At 43.9% G+C, this 20,132-nt stretch overlaps 1 protein-coding gene across 2 annotated transcripts in view; it reads right to left on the bottom strand.

Moving 5' to 3' along the window:
* Positions 1-1,539, bottom strand: part of LOC142843098 (interleukin-10 receptor subunit beta-like) — an 88,912-nt gene extending 87,373 nt beyond the window's left edge. For both annotated transcript variants that reach the window (XM_075959979.1, XM_075959954.1), the window contains exon 1: positions 1,380-1,539. In XM_075959979.1, the coding sequence (XP_075816094.1) occupies positions 1,380-1,477 (98 nt within the window). In that variant the 5' untranslated portion in view covers positions 1,478-1,539. The remainder of the gene's footprint in view (positions 1-1,379) is intronic.
* Between the last annotated feature and the right edge of the window lie 18,593 nt (positions 1,540-20,132).

Below are 20,132 nucleotides of genomic sequence, written 5' to 3'. Positions count from 1 at the left end.
TTGTTTTTGTTTTATTTTTTTTTAAATAACGATAAAACAAAATGAAAGGAGAAATCTCACAGCTGGGTTCCAGTTGTGGATGCCATTCAACGGTTTCAACAACCTTTACAAAATGCTCGGTTTGTCTCAGTCTGGGTTAGGAGTGGCACGTTTTCGTGGGGAGCAAAGAATGCCTTTTCCTGGATGCACAAGAGAAATCTAACTGAAGTAATGAGGTTAGTCTGTCCAGACTTAGCCTGAGCAGAGACAGCATTTATACAGGGAAAGTCTTGGCACAGCCAGCTGCTCAAAGGGGAGGCAGTGTGGTCCCTGTTCCCTTTAGGAGAACAAGGCAGCTCCCAGTGGCTGCTCGCTTGAACTCCAAGACTGTGATATGAAGACAAATTTGAGAAGGCCATCTGTACCACGAATAATAAAACCCAGAGACAGATATATATTGGGGTTCAAGCTGAAGATCAGAAAAGCAGAACAGCCAAGTCACTAGAGAAGTCTCACCTCTACCAAGGCTGGGCGACCGCAGACTGAGCCCCGAGCCTCCGTCTCCTCCTGTCTTATATTCCCCTCTAGTGCTGAGATTAAAGGCATGTGACTCCCCAGTACTGGGATTAAAGGTGTGAGCCACCTTCTCCTAGATCTGTTTCTGCGCGATCTTGTGTAGCCCAGGTGGCCTTGAACTCACAGAGGTCCCTCTGTCTCTGTCTCCCAGATCCTGGGATTAAAGGTGGGTGCCACCACTGCCAGGCTCTAGAGGCTTAGTTTTACCCTCTGATTTTCAGGAAAGCTTCATTTATTTAAAACATAAATAAAACATTGCCATAGTCATCTTAGGCACACGTCACGGCATCTCGTGCACATGTCACGCGCAGGGGGATTTGACAGCGAACTGGAAGTCACAGACACTGCTCTCCTACGCACCTCCTTGCACACCTACCATGTGCTACATCTGGACAGAGTGATGACCCTGGCTAAGCGAAGTCTTAACGGTCTGAAAGCATGAGATTCTAAATCCTTTGGATCCAGTTAGATACTCATCTGCTTTCAAGGAAATGCGTAGTTGGGTGAATCTGTGCTCTGAAACGAGGGAGCGCTTTCTGAGAACACCCCACAGAGCAGAGCGTGGTGGACTTTGCTCTTGACACCACAGAACCCACTTAGCGAGCAGCCCCGGCTTTGTAACTCCTGTGTAAACAACAATTACGTTTGATGCTCTGTTGTCTCAGTCTCCTATAGATTAGGCACCGCAGAGGGGAGGCATGGCTAGTTGAAGGTGGGGGATAAAGAAGGGAAATAAGTGGCTAGTGGGGTAGAGACACGCGTGACCTTGACAACAGGCCGTGCGAATCGAATGCCATCGTTTCCGGCCTGGAGAAAGCTCTTACCCGCTGTAGTTAGCGCTGGCTCTGCCGCCTCCGCGGAGGGTTTGCTGCTGGAGCTCGCAATGCCCTGTAGACGGTTCTGCTTTTCTTCTCTGTTTCATCCTCCGTGACTGCTCTGTGGCAAGGCCTGTGTCCCCCTTCCCTTCCTTCTTCTTTTTCCTGTTCTGAGACACCACAGAGCTGACACAACAGTTCTGATTATGTGCAACACTAACAAAGGCCAGGTTTCCTCATGAGATCGGGATTGGTTGCAGTTTAGCAATCATTAGGCCTTGAGCAGCAGTTTTCTCTGAGCATAAAACTGCTCGCAATTGAGGCATATACTGCTCTATGTGATATATCATCATCATTGCCCTCCTCCTCCTCCTCATCGTTTTGAGACAGGATCTCATGTAACCTGGGATGGCCTGGAAGTCTGTGTAGCCGAAGATGGCCTTGAACTCCTGATCCTCCACCTATGTAAGTGTGCCACCACTCCTGATTTATGTGGCCCTGTGGATTGATAGCAAGGCCTCATACATGCCAGGCAAACACGCAGTCCACAGAGCTACATCCCAACCCTATGCAATGTGTTATTGTTCTTGTCCTCTGCTCTGCCTTGTGGGTCACATGCAATATCTTAACTTCTCCTTCCCCAAAGGGTCAAGTCATCCTGGCGTCTTGTTCAATCTGGTCTTTTCCTGTCTCCACAAAAGGTCCCCAGCACTTCCCCTTGTGAGCAGTTTCTTGGAGAGGTCTTTATCCCAGAGTGATTTAGCTACCATCTCTGATATATCTACACTCCAATTTATGAAGTTCTTGTTTTATGTATGTAATATATGCATTTCCCCTTAGGCTTCTCTTGCTGAAATAAAACCAAGAAGAAAAGCAGCATGGGGAGGATAGGATTAATGTCAGCTTTCAGTCCTGTGCCGCAGTCCATCAGTGAGGGGAGTCAGGACAGGATCTCACAGAGGGCAGGAACCCGAAGGCTGGTGCAGAGGCCGTGGAGGGGTACCATTTGCTGGTTTGCTCTTAATAGCTTGCTCAGCCTACTTTCTTATATAACCTGGGACCACTGCTCTGGGTGGCCCCACCCACAATAGGTTGGGCCCTCCCACATCAATCACCCAATCAAGAAGATGCACCAGAAGCTTGTCTCCAGGGCAGTCTGGTGGGGGCATTTTCTGAACTGGGGTTTCCTCTTCCAAAATTACTCTCAATGGACATAAAATCATTCAGTACTCTATCTATCTATCTATCTATCTATCTATCTATCTATCTATCTATCTATCTATCTATCGATCTATCTATCTGACTATATGCATTTGCTTTCCGTTGTTCTTGAGAATTTCACACAGATATGTACTGAAATATGATCATATTTACTTCCAGCTCCCCTATCTCCAACTCCTGCCATATTCTCCCCGGAAGTTCTCACTCCAGTTTCATGTTCTGTTTCATAATCCACCAAGTCCAGTTAGTGCTGTACACGTGTGCATGGGGATGTGGGGCCATTCACACCCTAGAGGAGGGGAACCCTACCAGTGGCCACGTCCTCAAAAGAGAACCTCACTTCTCCAACATCTATCAACTGCCATTAGCTCCTCAGTAAGTGGTGGGGCTTGGGGATTGTCTACCCCTCTGTCCTGGCTGGTTTAATAACACAAGCTAGAGGTATCCAAGAGGAATAGTTGAAAAAAATACCTCCATAAAATTGGGCTGTGTGCAAGCCTGTGGGGAGTTGTCTTAATTAGTGACTGATGTAGGAAGGCCCAGACCATTTTGGATGGGGACACTTTGGGGCTGGAGGTCCTGGCTTCTATAAGAAGGCAGACTGAACAACCCATGCAGAGCAAGCCAGTAAGCAGCATCCCTCCATGGCCTCTGCATCAGCTCCTGTCTCCAGGTTCCTGCCCTGTCTGAGTTTCTGCCTTGGTTTCTCTCAGTGGACAGTGTGTGATTCAGGATATGCAAGCCAAATAAACCCTTTCCTCCCCAAGATGCTCTTGGTCACAGTGTTTCATTGTTGCGATAGAAACTGTAACTACGAGGCCACCTATGCTTCGATTTTTGCTGGCTTGGTCTTACCATGAGTTCATTGGATAGCCATCTCATGTCTAGGTTACAGCATTTCACATCCCTCCTTCGCACCCTCCAGACCTCCGTTCTCTTTTGAGATGTTCCCTGATCCTCAGTGTGTGTGGATGGCGGTGTAACTAAGTGTCTCATTTGGGGCTAAATACCCAGTCTATAGTCTCAACACTTTGACCAGTTATGTACCTCTCTACTGAATGAGGAGCTGCTATGACCAAGGTTGAGAGCAGCCCAGGTCTACGGACACAATAACTGTTCAGAAGGCAGTTTGACAATAGGAACATGTAGTAAACTGGAAACAGTAGGCTCTTCCTAGGGAATCTAACATCTCTAGCCATGGGCCTTTGACCAGGATCACAGTACCAGACATGGAATTTCCTTCTGTCTAAGAGGCCATAAATCCATTCAGAGAGTAGTTGGTTACCACCTAACAGTCATGCCATTACTGCACTGGTGAGCACTTTGTGCTTTGCAGATTGGTATTGCAGCATGTAGGGTCCAGCACCATATGATTTTTTTCCTAGTATATATGTAAATATTTAGTTACTTCATTTTTATGCACCAGAATTATGTAAAATGATATAGAGGAAGCAAAAAACAGAAGCCCCAATTTCTTTCTCATATTATCTAAGTACACATGGTCATAGGCCTGAGGCAGACATCCTAAGCCCCTCCAGCATGGACAAGAGATGCTGCCTTCTTCCTTTTTGATGAGTAGGAAATGATGTCATGTTCCTATCTGGTGCACCTCTATGGACTCCATGAGTTTGAGGTGTCATTGAAGGGGAAATTTTAAGTGTTCTGTATCAAGTATGTAGGAGGGGTTGTCCCTCAGAAACAGGTACCTAGTAGTGAACTCCTATATCACACAGCTTTGGTTGTGACTCAGGGTGCAGCTTCAGGCAATGCCGGTGAAGATGGGGCTGCTTTCCGTGTGCAGATCTTACTTCATCTTACTTCAAAGAAGGCAGTGGGGCTCTTCACTCAGCTTTGCATCTGAAGCACTGATGGCAACATTGTACTGAGAGAGAGGGGGGAGTCCTTGCCGGTCAGGCTGCTACCGCCCTGTCTGTGGGGGAGGACAGTCTACAGGTGGTCTATGCAAGCCTGACTCAGTTCTGCTGGCTCCGGGCCTGGGTGTCAGGTTCCTACTATTGAAAGGTGTGGCAATTCACTCCCAAGGAGTGGTGTGAAGATTCAATAAAAATGACTTTGTGTAACTTTAGACTGGTTCGCAGTTGGCTGGGTAAACATTTGCTGCCTGAGGAAACTTCACATCAGACACAGAAGTGTCTTCCTTGTTAACAAAGTATACATAGCCAGTTGTCATGGCAACTGCAGCTTCAGTGGATGGGAGAAGGCAGTAGGAGGACCGGAATCTTGATGGCAGAGTGGGTTAAACAGAGAGAAGTTCCAACTATGTGATTATAATCTCACAAAGGAGAGTAATTTTAAGAGTGGTCTCAAGAAACAAAACCTATCCATATTCTCCAAGTGGAGCTATTTCTTTAGAAGGAGAACAGGTAAGAGTTGCCACAAGTAGAATTGCCCAGAGAGAAGCTTTCTGTTGCTGTTTCTCAGCCTCTAGTGATCTGGTACAGTCTTTGCTTCCTTTAAAACCCTGTTCTGCAGGAAAGTGTTACTAACTGTGATGACAGGGCCAGGACGATTCGTCTGTTTCTCTGCTCCAGCTGATAGCCTGGGTCCGTGGCCATGACCGTGTATCCTAATCCAGGGGGCAGACTCAAGGACACGTTGGGAAATATGGCTGCTTCAGAGCAAATCGCTCCTGCAATAGTTTCCATGGTAAACACCACTCCCTAAGTAACTCAGTGAGGAAAAGGTTTATTTAGCTTATAGGTTACCTTCCATCATCAGGGGATGCCAAGGGCAGGAACTCCAGGCAGGAACCTGGAGGCAGGAACTGAAGCAGAGGCCACGGGGGAGTGCAGTTTACTGGCTCGCTGCTGCCTGTGGGCACGCTCAGTTTGCTTTCTTCTATAGCCCAGGACTGTTGCGGGAGGTCCTCCCACTCCTCCAGCCTATCGCCGCTGAGATACCAGCCCCTTGGGGCGTGGTCTCTCTCCCTTTAAAAAAGGGGCCACTTCCCTCTCCTCTCTCTCTTCACTTCCTGCTCCGCCGGTGACTTGACTTCCTTCCTGGTCACGCAGAGGGCTGAAAGTGATCTGTAAGTTTTTCCCCTTTAAATAAATATCACCCTATTAATCATAATCCCAAATTGGCATTGTTTGTGACTTACGCCTTCATTTGGCGCCCAACGTTTGGTTTTAGAACCTCTCCCGGCTCGCAGCCGCGAGTTCGGCTTGGCGGCCGGAAGTTCGGCTTGGCGACCGCAAGTTCGGCTTGGCGGGCGCTTGTTCAGCTTGGCGGGAGCAGTTGCTTCCTCAGCCGCTGCCTGTGGATTTAAACTCCACAGGCCCGCGAAGTCTCTGCCCGCGTGATTTGCTCTTTTCTGAGTCGTTTTCAGATCTCCCTTGCAAGCACAGCTCTTAAGTGGCGCGAACCAGAGCACGTGGTTGCTGAAAGCTGCAACCCCTCAGGGTGACTCTGTCACGTGGAGGCATAAGCGGCTTCCAGGTTGCTCTTCCCTACCCCTGGATTCTGGTTTCTGGTTCCATCTCTGGAATTGATTTAATTACATTTACTTTGTTGAGCAACTTACATTTTCCAGTTTTTAACAAATACTAGGCGGACTCTGAAACAGGACCGTGTTTTCATCGAGACTTGGCAACAGCGCCACCTGCTGGATAATAGGTAATATGGCAGTTCTCGTTTCCAACGCGAATTTTACTGTTCTGGTTACCAATACAATGGGTTATATCATGCAAGGTTTATATGACTATGGGGATAACTTAATTTACTGGTTACTAGGTTTCAGTATTTTTTTGCATATTCTATCATTTAGGAAGATCATGGCACTCCTAAGAACCATACAATCTTTACTAGAAACTCATGCAGGTCAGGAGATTAAGGATTCAAAAGAGACAATAATAAAAAGACTTGAAATGATTGAAGAAATGATTGGAGCTGGTGAACAGAGTAATAAGGCACAAGGACAGAATACAATGCCAATACCAGCTATTAGAACTGGCTTACCAAAGGTTTTAGCAGCATACCCTATACTTAATTCTGACAAAGCGTCAACTTCTAAAGGCTCAAAGGGAGTCAGAGAAGCTAGATGGACGCCAATAGCAATGAATGATCTAAAAGAAATTAAGCAAGCTATTGTTAATTTTGGCTTGCACTCTGCATACGTAAAGGAAATGATAAGGACTTGGGCTTCTAATGCTAGAGCTACCCCCCATGATTTCCATCAGTTAGTGTCTGCAGTTTTAGATAATGGACCTTCCTTGATGTTTGGAATTTATTTCAGAGAAGAATCCAAACATATGGAACAGCAAGGAAGAGCAAAAGGTATTGAGGTTTCCCAAGATCAAATTCTTGGTGCAGGAGAATATGCTGATCCACAGGTCCAAGCTCTTTATGATGATGAAGTACTGTGTCTATGTCACCAAGCAGCTTTAAATGCTTGGAATAGGATACAAGATCCAGCAAAAAGGGTTGAATCATATACCAGAATTAGGCAGGGACAGAGAGAACCCTTTATTGACTTTTTGCAAAGATTAATTAAGGCTCTGGACATAGGGGTAACAGACCCAGAAGCTAGACGAATACTTCTTGAATCTCTAGCTTTTGAGAATGCAAATATAGAATGCAAAAAGATAATTGGGCCTTTAAAGTCTAGATCGGCACCTATGGATGAATGGATTCAGCATACGATGAATGTTGAGACGTTTAGCTATAACGATGAATCTTGGGTAGGAGAAGCGATTTCCACAGCAATGAGGAGACATCAAACTGCCAGGTGTTTTAATTGTGGTAAATTAGGACATCTGAAAAGGGATTGCAGGCACAGAATTTCTAGGAATATTATCTCCTCTGGGAATGACAAAGATAGGAGACCTAGGCCTTCAGGTATATGTAGGAGATGCGGTAAAGGCCGACATTGGTCCAATGAATGCAGGTCAACAACAGACAAACAAGGCAACCCGATACCGTCGGGAAACTCCTTGAGGGGCCTCTCGCAGGCCCCCAAGCCAACAGTGGCCCAGTCATTCCCAGTCACAGTGGAGAACGTGCCTCACCAAGAAAATTAAAAGCTCCAATTTCTGCTGTAAAAAGTAATACTGGTCTAAATGATGAAATCCATGTGGAGGATGAGTCAAAAAACCCAGTTGGACAGAGTAAACGTATATTTTGGCAGACTTCTATTAATGATCAAAGACCAAAGCTAAGAGTCTGTATAAATGGCACTTTTATTGAAGGCTTATTAGACACAGGTGCGGATGTAAGTATCATTACCCCAGAATCTTGGCATCCGAATTGGCCTCTTCAAGAGGTAGATGTTCAGTTCCTGGGAATTGGAACCCTATCTCGTGTAAAACAAAGCACAAGATGGGTTGAATGCATAGGGCCCGAAGGGCAAATAGGAAGACTAAGGCCATATATAGCCAATATTGCCATAAATTTATGGGGCCGTGACCTGCTACAGCAATGGAATACCCAGATTAACATTCCTGTAGTTCCAGGAACTCATAATTCTGGGAAGTATATGATGAGGTATTATGGAAAAAGGTCACTAGCCATTCAGGCTGTACAAGAACATACAGCAAATACCAAACCTTTAGAGGTACCAACAGCCCTACCTTTAAAATGGCTAACTGAGAAGCCAATATGGATCAAACAGTGGCCTCTAGCTGAAGATAAACTACAGGCATTGGAACAGCTGGTGCAGGAGCAACTAGATGCTCACCACATTGAAGAATCAACCAGCCCTTGGAATTCTCCTGTGTTTGTTGTAAAAAAGAAATCTGGTAAATGGAGAATGGTGACAGATCTAAGAGCTGTCAACAAAGTAATTCAACCTATGGGCTCACTACAATCTGGAATTCCTTTGCCTTCTCTGTTACCAAAAGGATGGCCTCTTATAGTTATTGATTTGAAAGATTGTTTTTTCACTATACCGTTACAAGAAAAGGATAGAGAAAAATTTGCCTTTACAGTGCCTACTTATAATAATTCTCAGCCCAATAGGAGATATCAATGGACTGTCCTCCCACAGGGTATGCTCAATAGTCCTACACTGTGCCAATATTTTGTAAGTAAGCCATTGGAAATAATTCGTAAACAATTCCCCAAGTCCATTATTTATCATTACATGGATGACATCTTGTTATCTGATTCAAATAAAGATACTTTAGAAAGGATGTTTGAAGAAGTAAAGAAAGTCTTGCCTAGGTGGGGATTACAAATTGCCCCTGAAAAGATTCAAAGAGGAAACTCTATTAATTACCTAGGTTACAGAATAGGGTTAGAGAAAATTAAAACGCAAAAGGCACAAATTAGGAGAGACCGCTTAAAGACTCTTAATGACTTCCAAAGATTGTTAGGAGACATTTCCAGTCTACGACCAGCTGTTGGGATAACACCTGATCTAATAGTTCATTTAAACAAAACCTTAGATGGTGATAAAGATTTGAATAGTCCAAGAGAACTGACAGCTGAAGCAGAAAAGGAACTGACAATGATTGAGGAAAAATTACAGGAGGCACATGTGGATAGGGTGAACCCAAATCTTAGCTGCATCCTAGTCATATTGCCTTCCAGAATTTCTCCTACAGGGATTCTAATGCAGAGGGAAGATATTATTTTAGAGTGGATATTTATACCTAATAAACCAAGTAAAAAATTAAAAACTTATGTGGAAAAAGTCTCTGAATTAATTATAAAAGGTAAGCTGAGACTTCGTCAACTAGCAGGTATAGACCCAGCAGAAATTATAGTGCCTTTTACTACTGAAGAAATAAAAAAGTTATGGGAAGACAATGAACCGTGGCAAAGAGCTTGTGCTAATTTTTTGGGAGAAATTAATAGCAACTATCCCAAAAGTGGTAGACTTAACCTCATAAAAAGAACTTCTTGGATTCTTCCTAGAATTGTACGTGATGCTCCAATAACTGGAGCCCGTACGTTCTATACTGATGCAAATAAATCAGGGAAAGCAGGTTACAAGTCAGATGAATTGAGTAAGGTGGAACAAAGCCCTTATAATTCTGTCCAGAAGGCAGAATTATATGCCATTCTTATGGTGCTAAGGGATTTTAAAGAACCTCTTAATATAGTTACAGATTCACAATATGCAGAAAGAGTTATCTTGCATATTGAAACCGCTGAATTTATACCAGATGGCACAGAGTTGACTTCATTGTTTATCCAGGTACAAGACATAATCAGGAACAGGCTTTGTCCGATGTACATAACACACATCCGTTCCCATACAGGTCTGCCTGGTCCTCTAGCCCAAGGCAATGCTGAGATTGATCAATTATTGATTGGAAGTGTGTTGCAGGCCTCAGAATTTCATAAGAAGCATCATGTCAATAGTAAAGGCCTAAAGAAAGAATTTTCCATTACTTGGCAACAAGCTAAGGACATTATAAAGAGATGTCCTACTTGTTCTTTCTATAATCAAACACCGTTGCCTGCAGGGAGTAACCCAAAAGGCACTAAGAGAAATGAAATCTGGCAGATGGATGTGTTCCACTTTATGGAATTTGGTAAATTAAAATATGTACACCACACCATAGACACGTATTCAGGTTTTCAATGGGCTACTGCCCTGAGCTCAGAAAAGGCTGATTCAGTAATCACACATTTATTGGAAGTTATGGCCATCATGGGTATACCTGCACAAATAAAGACAGACAATGGTCCAGCATATGTATCTAAGAAAATGAAACGCTTTTTTGATTATTATAATATAAAACACATTACAGGTATACCAAATAATCCTACAGGTCAGGCAGTTATAGAAAGATCAAATCGTACTATAAAGGATATGCTGAACAAACAGAAAGGGACCGAAAATACCCCCAGAAATAGATTACATAATGCTTTATTAACCTTGAATTTTCTTAACGCTAATGAGAAAGGAACGACAGCAGCAGAAAGACATTGGATAATGGAAAAGTCTGCTGAACTAAATCAACCGATTTATTTCAAAGATGTGCTGACCTCTCAGTGGAAGCCAGGAGATGTGCTACGTTGGGGAAGGGGTTTTGCTCTTGTTTCCACAGGAGAAGAAAAATTGTGGATACCATCAAAATTAATAAAGTTTCGATTTGAAGAGGAGAAACCTCTTGGAAAGGAGAAATGACAACTTATCCACAATGATGATATTCATACAGGTGGTAAGAAAAACATATAGAATGGGGGCAGGGTTCTGTTCTTATCTCCACAGGAAAACACTCATCTTTGAGAAATTCAAGGGACCCTGGATGTTTGGATACTGACAGATGGAAAAATACCTGCCCGATAGGAAATATCAAGAAAACTGAATGGGTTGTGTAAGTAATATTAAACCATATTTCTAAATTTATAAAGCTGGTTTTGAAGTTGGACTCTGGCTCAGTCCCTCTCCAATTCCAAGCCTGTTAGTAAGAGAAAAACCCAGAGTTTCTGGAGTTTCTGTCTCATGTCAAGAGCCATGATGTGGGACAGAAAGAAATATGAGTTTAGAAAACATCTTTGCTTTTCTTCATATCTATCATACTTTTCATTGAATATATCTATCATGTCTTTCATTGAATATATATATATATATGTCTATATGATTAATGCTTAAGTTTTTCATAATGAACAATGAGTTTTTCCTGAAGTGACATTTGAAGTTTCCAGGAAGAAGATGGGGCCCCATAACAACAACTCCACCTGGTTGATATGACGTCAGATACTGATAGCGCTACAACAAGACCTGCTTTGGGTACCAGCTGCACAAGACAGTTCCAACTTGGTTAGCTGAAATGGTGCACATCTTGTACAACATTCTGGCCAGACCTCCACAAAATACTCAGAGACTATTTGCAATTTTAAAAGACATTGATCTTGAAATTTAACCATCATTTTACTTTCACAGGATCCCCCAGAAAGAACGTCGCCCCTATGACAGCTGGAAGTAATTTTAGAGGACGACGTCCCCTCTCCCAGTAAAGTTTGCCCTTGGGTTTAGGGACATCATTTAGGGGTTGATTATAATTAGTATACGATTGAGGGTTGGGGGAGGAATTTTATAAGCTCAGGGATCATTTTGAAAAAAAAAAAAAAAAAGAGGGATGATGGGATAATAGATTTGTAATTGTGAGTTACTGTTGTTAGACAAATATATTGATATAGATTCTTGTATATTGATACAAAGTTAAATTGTATTGACTATTGTATGCATTCATGTTTCTACCTCTGTTTAAAACATTTTTTATGTATTGACATATATATATTGTATATATTTACCATATTGCAGTGTACATTTCTACCTCTGATTAAGATACTTATATAATGTTCGTGTATTGGTATATGTTTACCCACTGCAATGTATATTTGTACATTGTTTATATTTGGAGGTCATTGTCCTCATTTGTTTCACAGTCGTTTATTGTCTTAGTCTTTAAGTTAGATAGATATTGAGAATTATATAGACTAATAGTCATCTAAGTTTGTCATTTATAATTAGACTAATCAGGTTCTTTAGATATATAGAGATTATACTCAGTATAGATAGATAATCTTCAACTTCTTCAAAGAGCTGTAGAAAATGGCCTTTAATCTAACTCAGAGTTTTGTGGTAGTGAGACACAATTGCTCCTGGCAACACCACTCTATTCCCGAGAGAATGTTGAGCACCAAAGACACTCCACCTGGAGCATTTCTTTTTGGCAGAACTGGCCTTGGGGCAAAGAAATGCCCATACCTCAACCACTGACAAAGATACAGAGCGTGCATCAATGGAATAAAACAGGGCTGTCTTATCCTGCCAAGACAGGGTAAGATAGTTTTGAAAGTTGCTTGCCTTTGAAAATGGTGTGTCAGTTATGTTAGGCCTTAGCCAAAGTTGGTTGCTTCAACGCTGCTAATGTGACTTTGGGTGATTGCCTAGGTAGCTAGTTGTCTCTGTGATTTGTTGCATGTTTTGGAAGTTGTTTTACTGAACTTCCTAATTACCCAGGTAACATTATTTCCCTTCTCAGATCTTTGATGGGGTTGAAGACTATATAAATGTAGTTACTTTCTCTCATGACTTGGCCAAGTTATTTATTATACAAGACCTAAGCTAGTTAGAATAGCATATTTGTACTTATTGTATATAATTTCATAGTAGGTTTAGAACTCTCTTATTTAAACAGAAGGGGGAGGTGTTGCGGGAGGTCCTCCCACTCCTCCAGCCTATCGCCGCTGAGATACCAGCCCCTTGGGGCGTGGTCTCTCTCCCTTTAAAAAAGGGGCCACTTCCCTCTCCTCTCTCTCTTCACTTCCTGCTCCGCCGGTGACTTGACTTCCTTCCTGGTCACGCAGAGGGCTGAAAGTGATCTGTAAGTTTTTCCCCTTTAAATAAATATCACCCTATTAATCATAATCCCAAATTGGCATTGTTTGTGACTTACGCCTTCACAGGACCACCTGCTCAAGGATGGTTATCATTCATGATGGGCTGATCCGTCCCATATCAATCATCAATTAAGACAATGTCCCCTAGACTTGCCCACAGGCTAATCTGATATAAGCAATTCCTCTGCTAAGGTTTCCCCTTCCCAAAGGCTCTAACTTCTGTCCAGTTAGTCTTCCACTGACAGACGTTATGGCCACTCTCACCAGAAGGTGGAGCTGTTTCTCAAGGAAAGGGGAGGAAGCCAGCAAAGCGGCTGTGAGTTCATTTCAGTGTGTGAAATGACTGTAACAGGAGGTGGCTCATCATTCTTTCGTTTTCCTGGCAAGATGTGGAGATCCAAAGACCGAAAGGTAAATGCAAACCAAATACCCTTGCACAAAGTCACACTACAGATTTCTAATGGAGGCAAAGCCAGACACAGAAGTACTGGTTCACAAGTTCTGCAATTTCCCCACAGTAAGTATTCTGATTGTAAATGCTAAATGAGACAGATAGACACAGACATACAGATAGACAGACAGACACACACGAATGCACGCACACCACACTACACCAACCAAATAACAACTTGAAAACAGAGTGAATCATTTGATAGATAAACTGGTGATATTTCCAAAGCTTTAAGCTACTGAATTTCTCACCTTTTCTGTTATTCTCAATTACAAGCCAGGATTGAGTTACAATTTATTATAAGCCATTTCAATATATTTGTGATAATCTACTCATATTTTCCTACATTTAAATGAAGAAGAACAATCATAATGGATGACATTAAACACTGTATTCCTTCCTTGAAATGCAGATAAAGTTAAAATACTTTGTGTAAAGACACATGTGGTGGTTACAGACTTTTAGAAGGGGCTCACGGGTAACAGAATTGGCCCTCAGGCACCATCCTTGACCTCGCTCTTCAGAGCGAAGCCACTAGGAATGGGCAGAGCTGGTGCCTTCCATAGGTGAACAGATTCTGAAATTGTCTTTTAGGAGCGGCCTCCTCTGATGTCCTCGTTAGTTTCTCATCAACTTGACAGAAGCTGGAGTCCTCTGGGAAGAGTGGACCCCGGCTGAACAGAGGACCCCATCCCACCAGCCTGTAGGCAGGTCTGTGGGGGCGTTTTCATGATTGATGTGGGGGGCCGAGTCTGCTGTGGGTGGTGCTGTTCCTGGGATGGTGGCCCTGGGATCAATAGGAAAGCAGGTTGAGCAAGCCTTTGGGGAGCACGCCAGAAAGCAGCACCCTCTGTGGTCTCTGCATCAGTTCCTGCCTCCGGGACCCTGCCCTGACTTCCCTCAGGGATGGAATGTGTGGTGATGTGGGAGCTAAATATTTTCTTTCCTCTTTGAGTTGCTTTTCATCACATCTACAGAAAACACATGAGATCTTCCGTGAGAACACATGAGAACAGGTGGTTTTCTTTATTTCAAAAGTTGGGGAGCACTGCAGAGTCAGGAATGGCTCTACTTTCTCTTGTGGAATACTGTCAGGATGGCCTGGAGGCTGTGTCTTAGAGAGTCCCAGCTCAGCAGAAGTGGAGGACTTGCCTCTGCATGGCACTGGACGCCTTTCTGGAGACGCCGGTCACACCACAGACACCATCACAGGCCTGGGTTCATCCCATTCCTTGTTCTTGTGTTGTTTCCCTTCAGAGCTAAGGGAGATTTGTGAGAACGGATCATTTCTGGAATAGGTTCTCATTATGTACATTGTGACATTTGGGGCATATTTATGTCAAGAGAGTGACTGTTATGTGTCCTCTTCTCTACTCTGGTGTGACCAGGGCTCCTAGACTAGGCCACTGCAATGGAAATGTTCTCAGAGGAAAACCCTTTTTTTCCTTCTTGGTGGCCACAAGATGGAGGGGCTCGGTGCCAGTGGCCACCTGTGGCCTTGTTACCTTTCTCCTCCAGAGATGCCTGGATTCTGGTCCTGTGCACCCACCTTCTCTACTTCTAAATAAACAACCTTGGAAAGGCTTTTCTAGTGACCAACACATAGCTGGGAAGCCCTCCAGGTGCTCACAGCAGGGTGGAGGGGTCACATGTAGCTCGCCCTGCAAAGCCCTGCTGAATGTTCCTGAAGAGAAACCTCAGCGTGCTGTCCTAAGCCACATGCACTGTTTTGATGCGGAGCCTCTTCCTCCTCTTCCCCATGGAACCCACAGCGACGTCTGCATACTGAGCTTAGAGTCAAGCCATGCACCTCCCAAATGTGAAGGAGAGAAGGCCCTGCTCCTCTTCTGCATTACTGATTATTATCTAATTTCCTTTGTGGGTGTGAAGATTGAAGCCAGGGCCTCCCACTGCCAGGCGAGAGCTCCACCACGAAGCTGTGTCCACGCCCTCTTTCGCCATGTTTCCTTTTAGGCCACACCTAAAGCAAGATAGTGATGACAGAAAGAACACGTGTCAAAAAGAACACGTGTCAGAAAGAACACGTGTCAGAAAGAACACGTGTCAGAAAGGACACGTGTCAGAAAGAACACGTGTCAGAAAGGACACGTGTCAGAAAGAACACGTGTCAGAAAGGACACCTGTCAGAAAGAACCTGGGTCAGAAAGAACACGTGTCAGAAAGAACGTGGGTCAGAAAGAACCTGGGTCAGAAAGAACACGGGTCAGAAAGAACACAGGTCAGAAGGATCACGGGTCAGAAAGAACATGTGTCAGAAAGAATACTTGTCAGAAAGAACCTGGGTCAGAAAGAACATGTGTCAGAAAGAATACTTGTCAGAAAGAACCTGGGTCAGAAAGAACATGTGTCAGAAAGAATACTTGTCAGAAAGAACCTGGGTCAGAAAGAACACGGGTCAGAAAGAACCTGGGTCAGAAAGAACATGTGTCAGAAAGAATGTGGGTCAGAAAGAACACTTGTCAGAAAGAACCTGGGTCAGAAAGAACACGGGTCAGAAAGAACACGTGTCAGAAAGAACCTGGGTCAGAAAGAACCTGGGTCAGAAAGAACACGTGTCAGAAAGAACCTGGGTCAGAAAGAACACGTGTCAGAAAGAACCTGGGTCAGAAAGAACACGTGTCAGAAAGAACACGTGTCAGAAAGAACACGGGTCACAAAGAACACAGGTCAGAAAGAACGTGGGTCAAAAAGAACACGGGTCACAAAGAACACGGGTCAGAAAGAACACGGGTCACAAAGAACACGGGTCACAAAGAACATGGGTCACAAAGAACACGGGTCACAAAGAACATGGGTCAGAAAGAACATGGGTCATAAAGAACACGGGTCACAAAGAACATGGGTCAGAAAGAACACAGGTCACAAAGAACACGGGTCACAAAGAACACAGGTCAGAAAGAATGCGAGTCACAAAGAACATGGGTCAGAAAGAACGCGGGTCAGAAAGAACGTGAGTCAGAAAGAACACGTGTCACGCCCATTGGGGGAATACCTCTGGTAACTCCGAAGCTCAATAGATTGCACTAGAAAACCAAGTTTTCGTGTTTTCTATCAGAGAAATGACGGTTTTACTGCACTGGACTTAGCCGAAGTCACCTTGTAGCTAGGGCTGCCATCTTCCCTTCTGTTCCTGATGACAACTTATAAAACTCCAGTGACTGCTGACATGCTAGAGAGGTTGTGGGGTAAAGAAAACACTTCTGCATTGCTGGTGGGAGTGCAAGCTGGTACACCCCTTTGGATGTCAGTGTGGCGATTTCTCAGAAAATTAGGAAACAACCTTCCTCATGACCCAGCAATACCACTTTTGGTTATATATCCAAAGGATACTCAATTGTGCCACAAGGACATGTGCTCAACTATGTTCATAGCAGCTTTGTTTGTCATAGCCAGAACCTGGAAACAACCTAAATGCCCCTCAACTGAAGAATGAATAAGGAAAATGTGGTACATTTACACAATGGAGCAGCACTACACAGCAGAAAAAATAACAACATCTTGAAATTTGAGGGCAAATGGATGAATCTAGAAAACATCATATTGAGTGAGGTAACCTAGACACAGAAAGACAAATATCACATGTACTCACTCATAAGTGGTTTTTTAACATAAAGCAAAAAATAACCAGCCCACAAATCACAATCCCAGAGAACCTAGATAACAAAGAGGACCCTAAGAGAGACATACATGGATCTAATCTACATGGGAAGTAGAAAAAGACAAGATCTCCTGAGTAAATTGGGAGCGTGGGGACCGTGGGAGAGGGCTGAAGGGGAGGGGAGAGAAAGGGAGGGGAGCAAAGAAAAATGTAGAGCTCAATAAAAATCAATAAAAAAAGAAAAAAAACCAATGACACCCAAAGCAAGTGGTGGCCGCATTTACTAACTACAGGACACCCCAGTGGGAGGTTACAGCTGGCTTGAGGGATCCGGCGTCCTCTTTGATGTCTGGGGACCTCTCTATGTGGCAGTGGCAGCAGCGACCGCCAGCCTGCAATAATAGCGTCTCTGCAGTGACCCTGTGGCCCATTTTTAGGGTAGCACTGGAGTGAACCAAATAAGAAAATAACTTCTTCAGAAAAAACATCGCAAGCCCAATGGACACTGTGGCCACGGCTCCGGACTGTTTCATTTCCGCCCGCGGTGGGGGCTCACACCTGCGGTCTCAGCACTGGAGGGGCGGTGGGGGCTCTCACCTGCGGTCCCAGCACTGGAGGGCTAAATAGGACGATTGCCGTGACTTCCATGCTAACCTAGGCTACGTAGTGTGCTCTGGGCAAGCCTGATCTACAGTATGAGATCCTGTCTGAAACACAAAATGAAAAACAACAGCAGCCCAAGCAGAACCACACCCTCATTTTAGTTTTGAAACACTTTATTTTTCATTATTAAAAAAAATTCTCCCTCTTTATCAAATTGTTGTCAATTGACAAAAAATGCACACCCTTCGGGCCCTGAAAGGTACGACGCGTTGATTCACATCGACACTGTAACAGATACATCATTTCCTATGTGACCATTTTTGTGTGAGAGAGATTTTTTGGTGAGATGACCTAAGACACACTTTCTTCGCAAACTTCAAGACAGAGCACGCTGCTATTGATCCAGAGTTGCCTTGCTGCTCACTGGGTCTCGAGACCAAGCAGTCCCAAATACATTGATCCTAAAATATTTCCGCCACTAACAAATTTAGTCCCAGGGAATTAGCCACACACTTTGTCTTTGTTCCTTAGACTTTATTTTCAGTAAAAAGCAACAAAGCCTATTTGACAACACATTAAATGGCTATGCAGATTCAATCGTGGCTCACACAGGGACTTGACTAAGATTCCAGGCAGACACTTCCCACTGCCTTTCTGCTCTGTTCTGGTCTGGTACAGGCATGGTCGCTCTACTGGTTGGGTCAAAGTTTTAAGAGCTATTTTGAAAATTCGGGCAATGAAACAAATTATAGTGTATATTGCATTTGCAATCCCATATATGTGCGCTGGCTCATTAGTTATGGTTCATATTTATGTTATTGAGGCTCTGTTTTAGAAACCTCAGATGATTAATAATAATAGTCCCTCATTTCAAAGTGCAAATTAGCAAGAAACCAGAGCAGCCATATCTGAATATCCCCCCGGGAGGCTTTAGGGTGAACTTGTAGAAGCTGGACAGGAAAGTGAATTCTTTAAACACAGACTATAAAGGTGAACGTTAAAGTTGGCATTATTTTCATTTGTTTATTGAGTTTGCACTTTACGATACAAGGGGAAATGTATATATAATTTACATGTGAGGGATAGAAGTTGTGCTATTTATTTTTAGCAGTTGTGTTTTTTAAAAAAAAATACCTGATTGCAATTCTTGTTACCAAACCTAACTGTGTACGCTGCTGCAGGTTTGCGGCACGGAGATAAGCCAGAGAAATTAAAAATCCCAGGCTGCAAGCCAGAGGGTTGTGCACTCTCTACCTCGACTGCTTTTCTTTCTTATAGATTTTAAAAAATATATCACTTAGTTTTTGTTTTTTTAAATTATCATTAGGGAACCTAGGTTAAGAGGAAGGAAGCAGAGCTTCTGCAAGGACTGTGACACCAGTGCCCACACAAAGGACTTCTGGGTACAGGAGGAGCAGAACTGAAAACAGCCCGGATTCCCTGGAAGCTTCATCACAGAGGGTTGTGTGTGCGTGTGTGTGTGTGTGTGTGTGTGTGCGTGAGAGAGAGAGAGAGAGAGAGAGAGAGAGAGAGAGAGAGAGAGAGAGAGAGAGAGACTTAAAAACACACTCCGGGTTACTCGAGTCCAAGTGGAATCAGCTTCTCTCTTTGAGTTGTGATTGATTTCAGCACAGTTTGGAATTTTTTTATCTCTGCCATGTGTGATCTTTGCAGCCCGTATTAGCACATTTCCCTCTCTGGGCCTCAAGTCCAAATGCAAACTCTTAAGCTGACCCCTTCTCCGAGGGCAGAACTCAGCTGACAGCTGACTTCATTCCACACCAGGGCTGAGGTCATGCGGGAGCTGGCGTAGGTCCCAAATCAGCTTGAAAGTCAATGTCCAGCCAAAGGAGATAGACAGTCTCTGGAAACCATGGGAACGTGAAATGCCAGGTAACAAATATACCCAGCTTCCTTTTCAGAGAGTTTCCAGAGGAGCCTGGAGCCAGCCTGAAAGCAGAAAGAACAAAAATAGCTATGTGGTGCTCAGGGCGATGTTACCATATTGTGCTCAACGTGAGGTTATTAATTTCACAGTTTTCACAGATAAGTTTAAACATAGGAACATGGCACAAATAAGCCTCGGTCTCAAGGAGGCAGCTCCAACTGGGAATTAACAGCCTGCAGTTTTTGAATTCAGCCGAGTCCCCAAGGGCCAATCAATATTGGTGACAATTATTCTTAGCACAGGGCCCAAATGCAGTGGGTGTGTTTTTGTCCGTGGTATCAAGGTGGGAGAGTGTGATAGAGAAATAAGCAAGTTCCCCAGGGGCCCACGGTGGCTCCCAACAGCTGCGGCGGGCGGGTGAGTCCGCTGCGGGTCTCTCTGGCGTGTTTCTCCGAATAGTCCCATAATGACCCCATTATTTTAACCCTTGAGCATGAGCAATGTTTGATAGCTAGCTAGAAAAAGCCTAGTGTCAAACAAAGAGAGTACGGTGGGGAAAAAACGTAAACAAACCGGAATGCTCTCTGGAAGCAGCTGCGGGGAGCGTGGCGCATACACAAGGTTTATTTACCGGCTCTGGTTTCTAAGCCGCAGCCTCTC

This window comes from Microtus pennsylvanicus, chromosome 1 (genome assembly GCF_037038515.1).
Source record: "Microtus pennsylvanicus isolate mMicPen1 chromosome 1, mMicPen1.hap1, whole genome shotgun sequence".
Lineage (NCBI taxonomy): Eukaryota > Metazoa > Chordata > Mammalia > Rodentia > Cricetidae > Microtus > Microtus pennsylvanicus.
The sequence above is the reverse complement of the archived record's forward strand: the minus strand, read 5'-3'. Positions and strand labels throughout refer to the sequence as shown.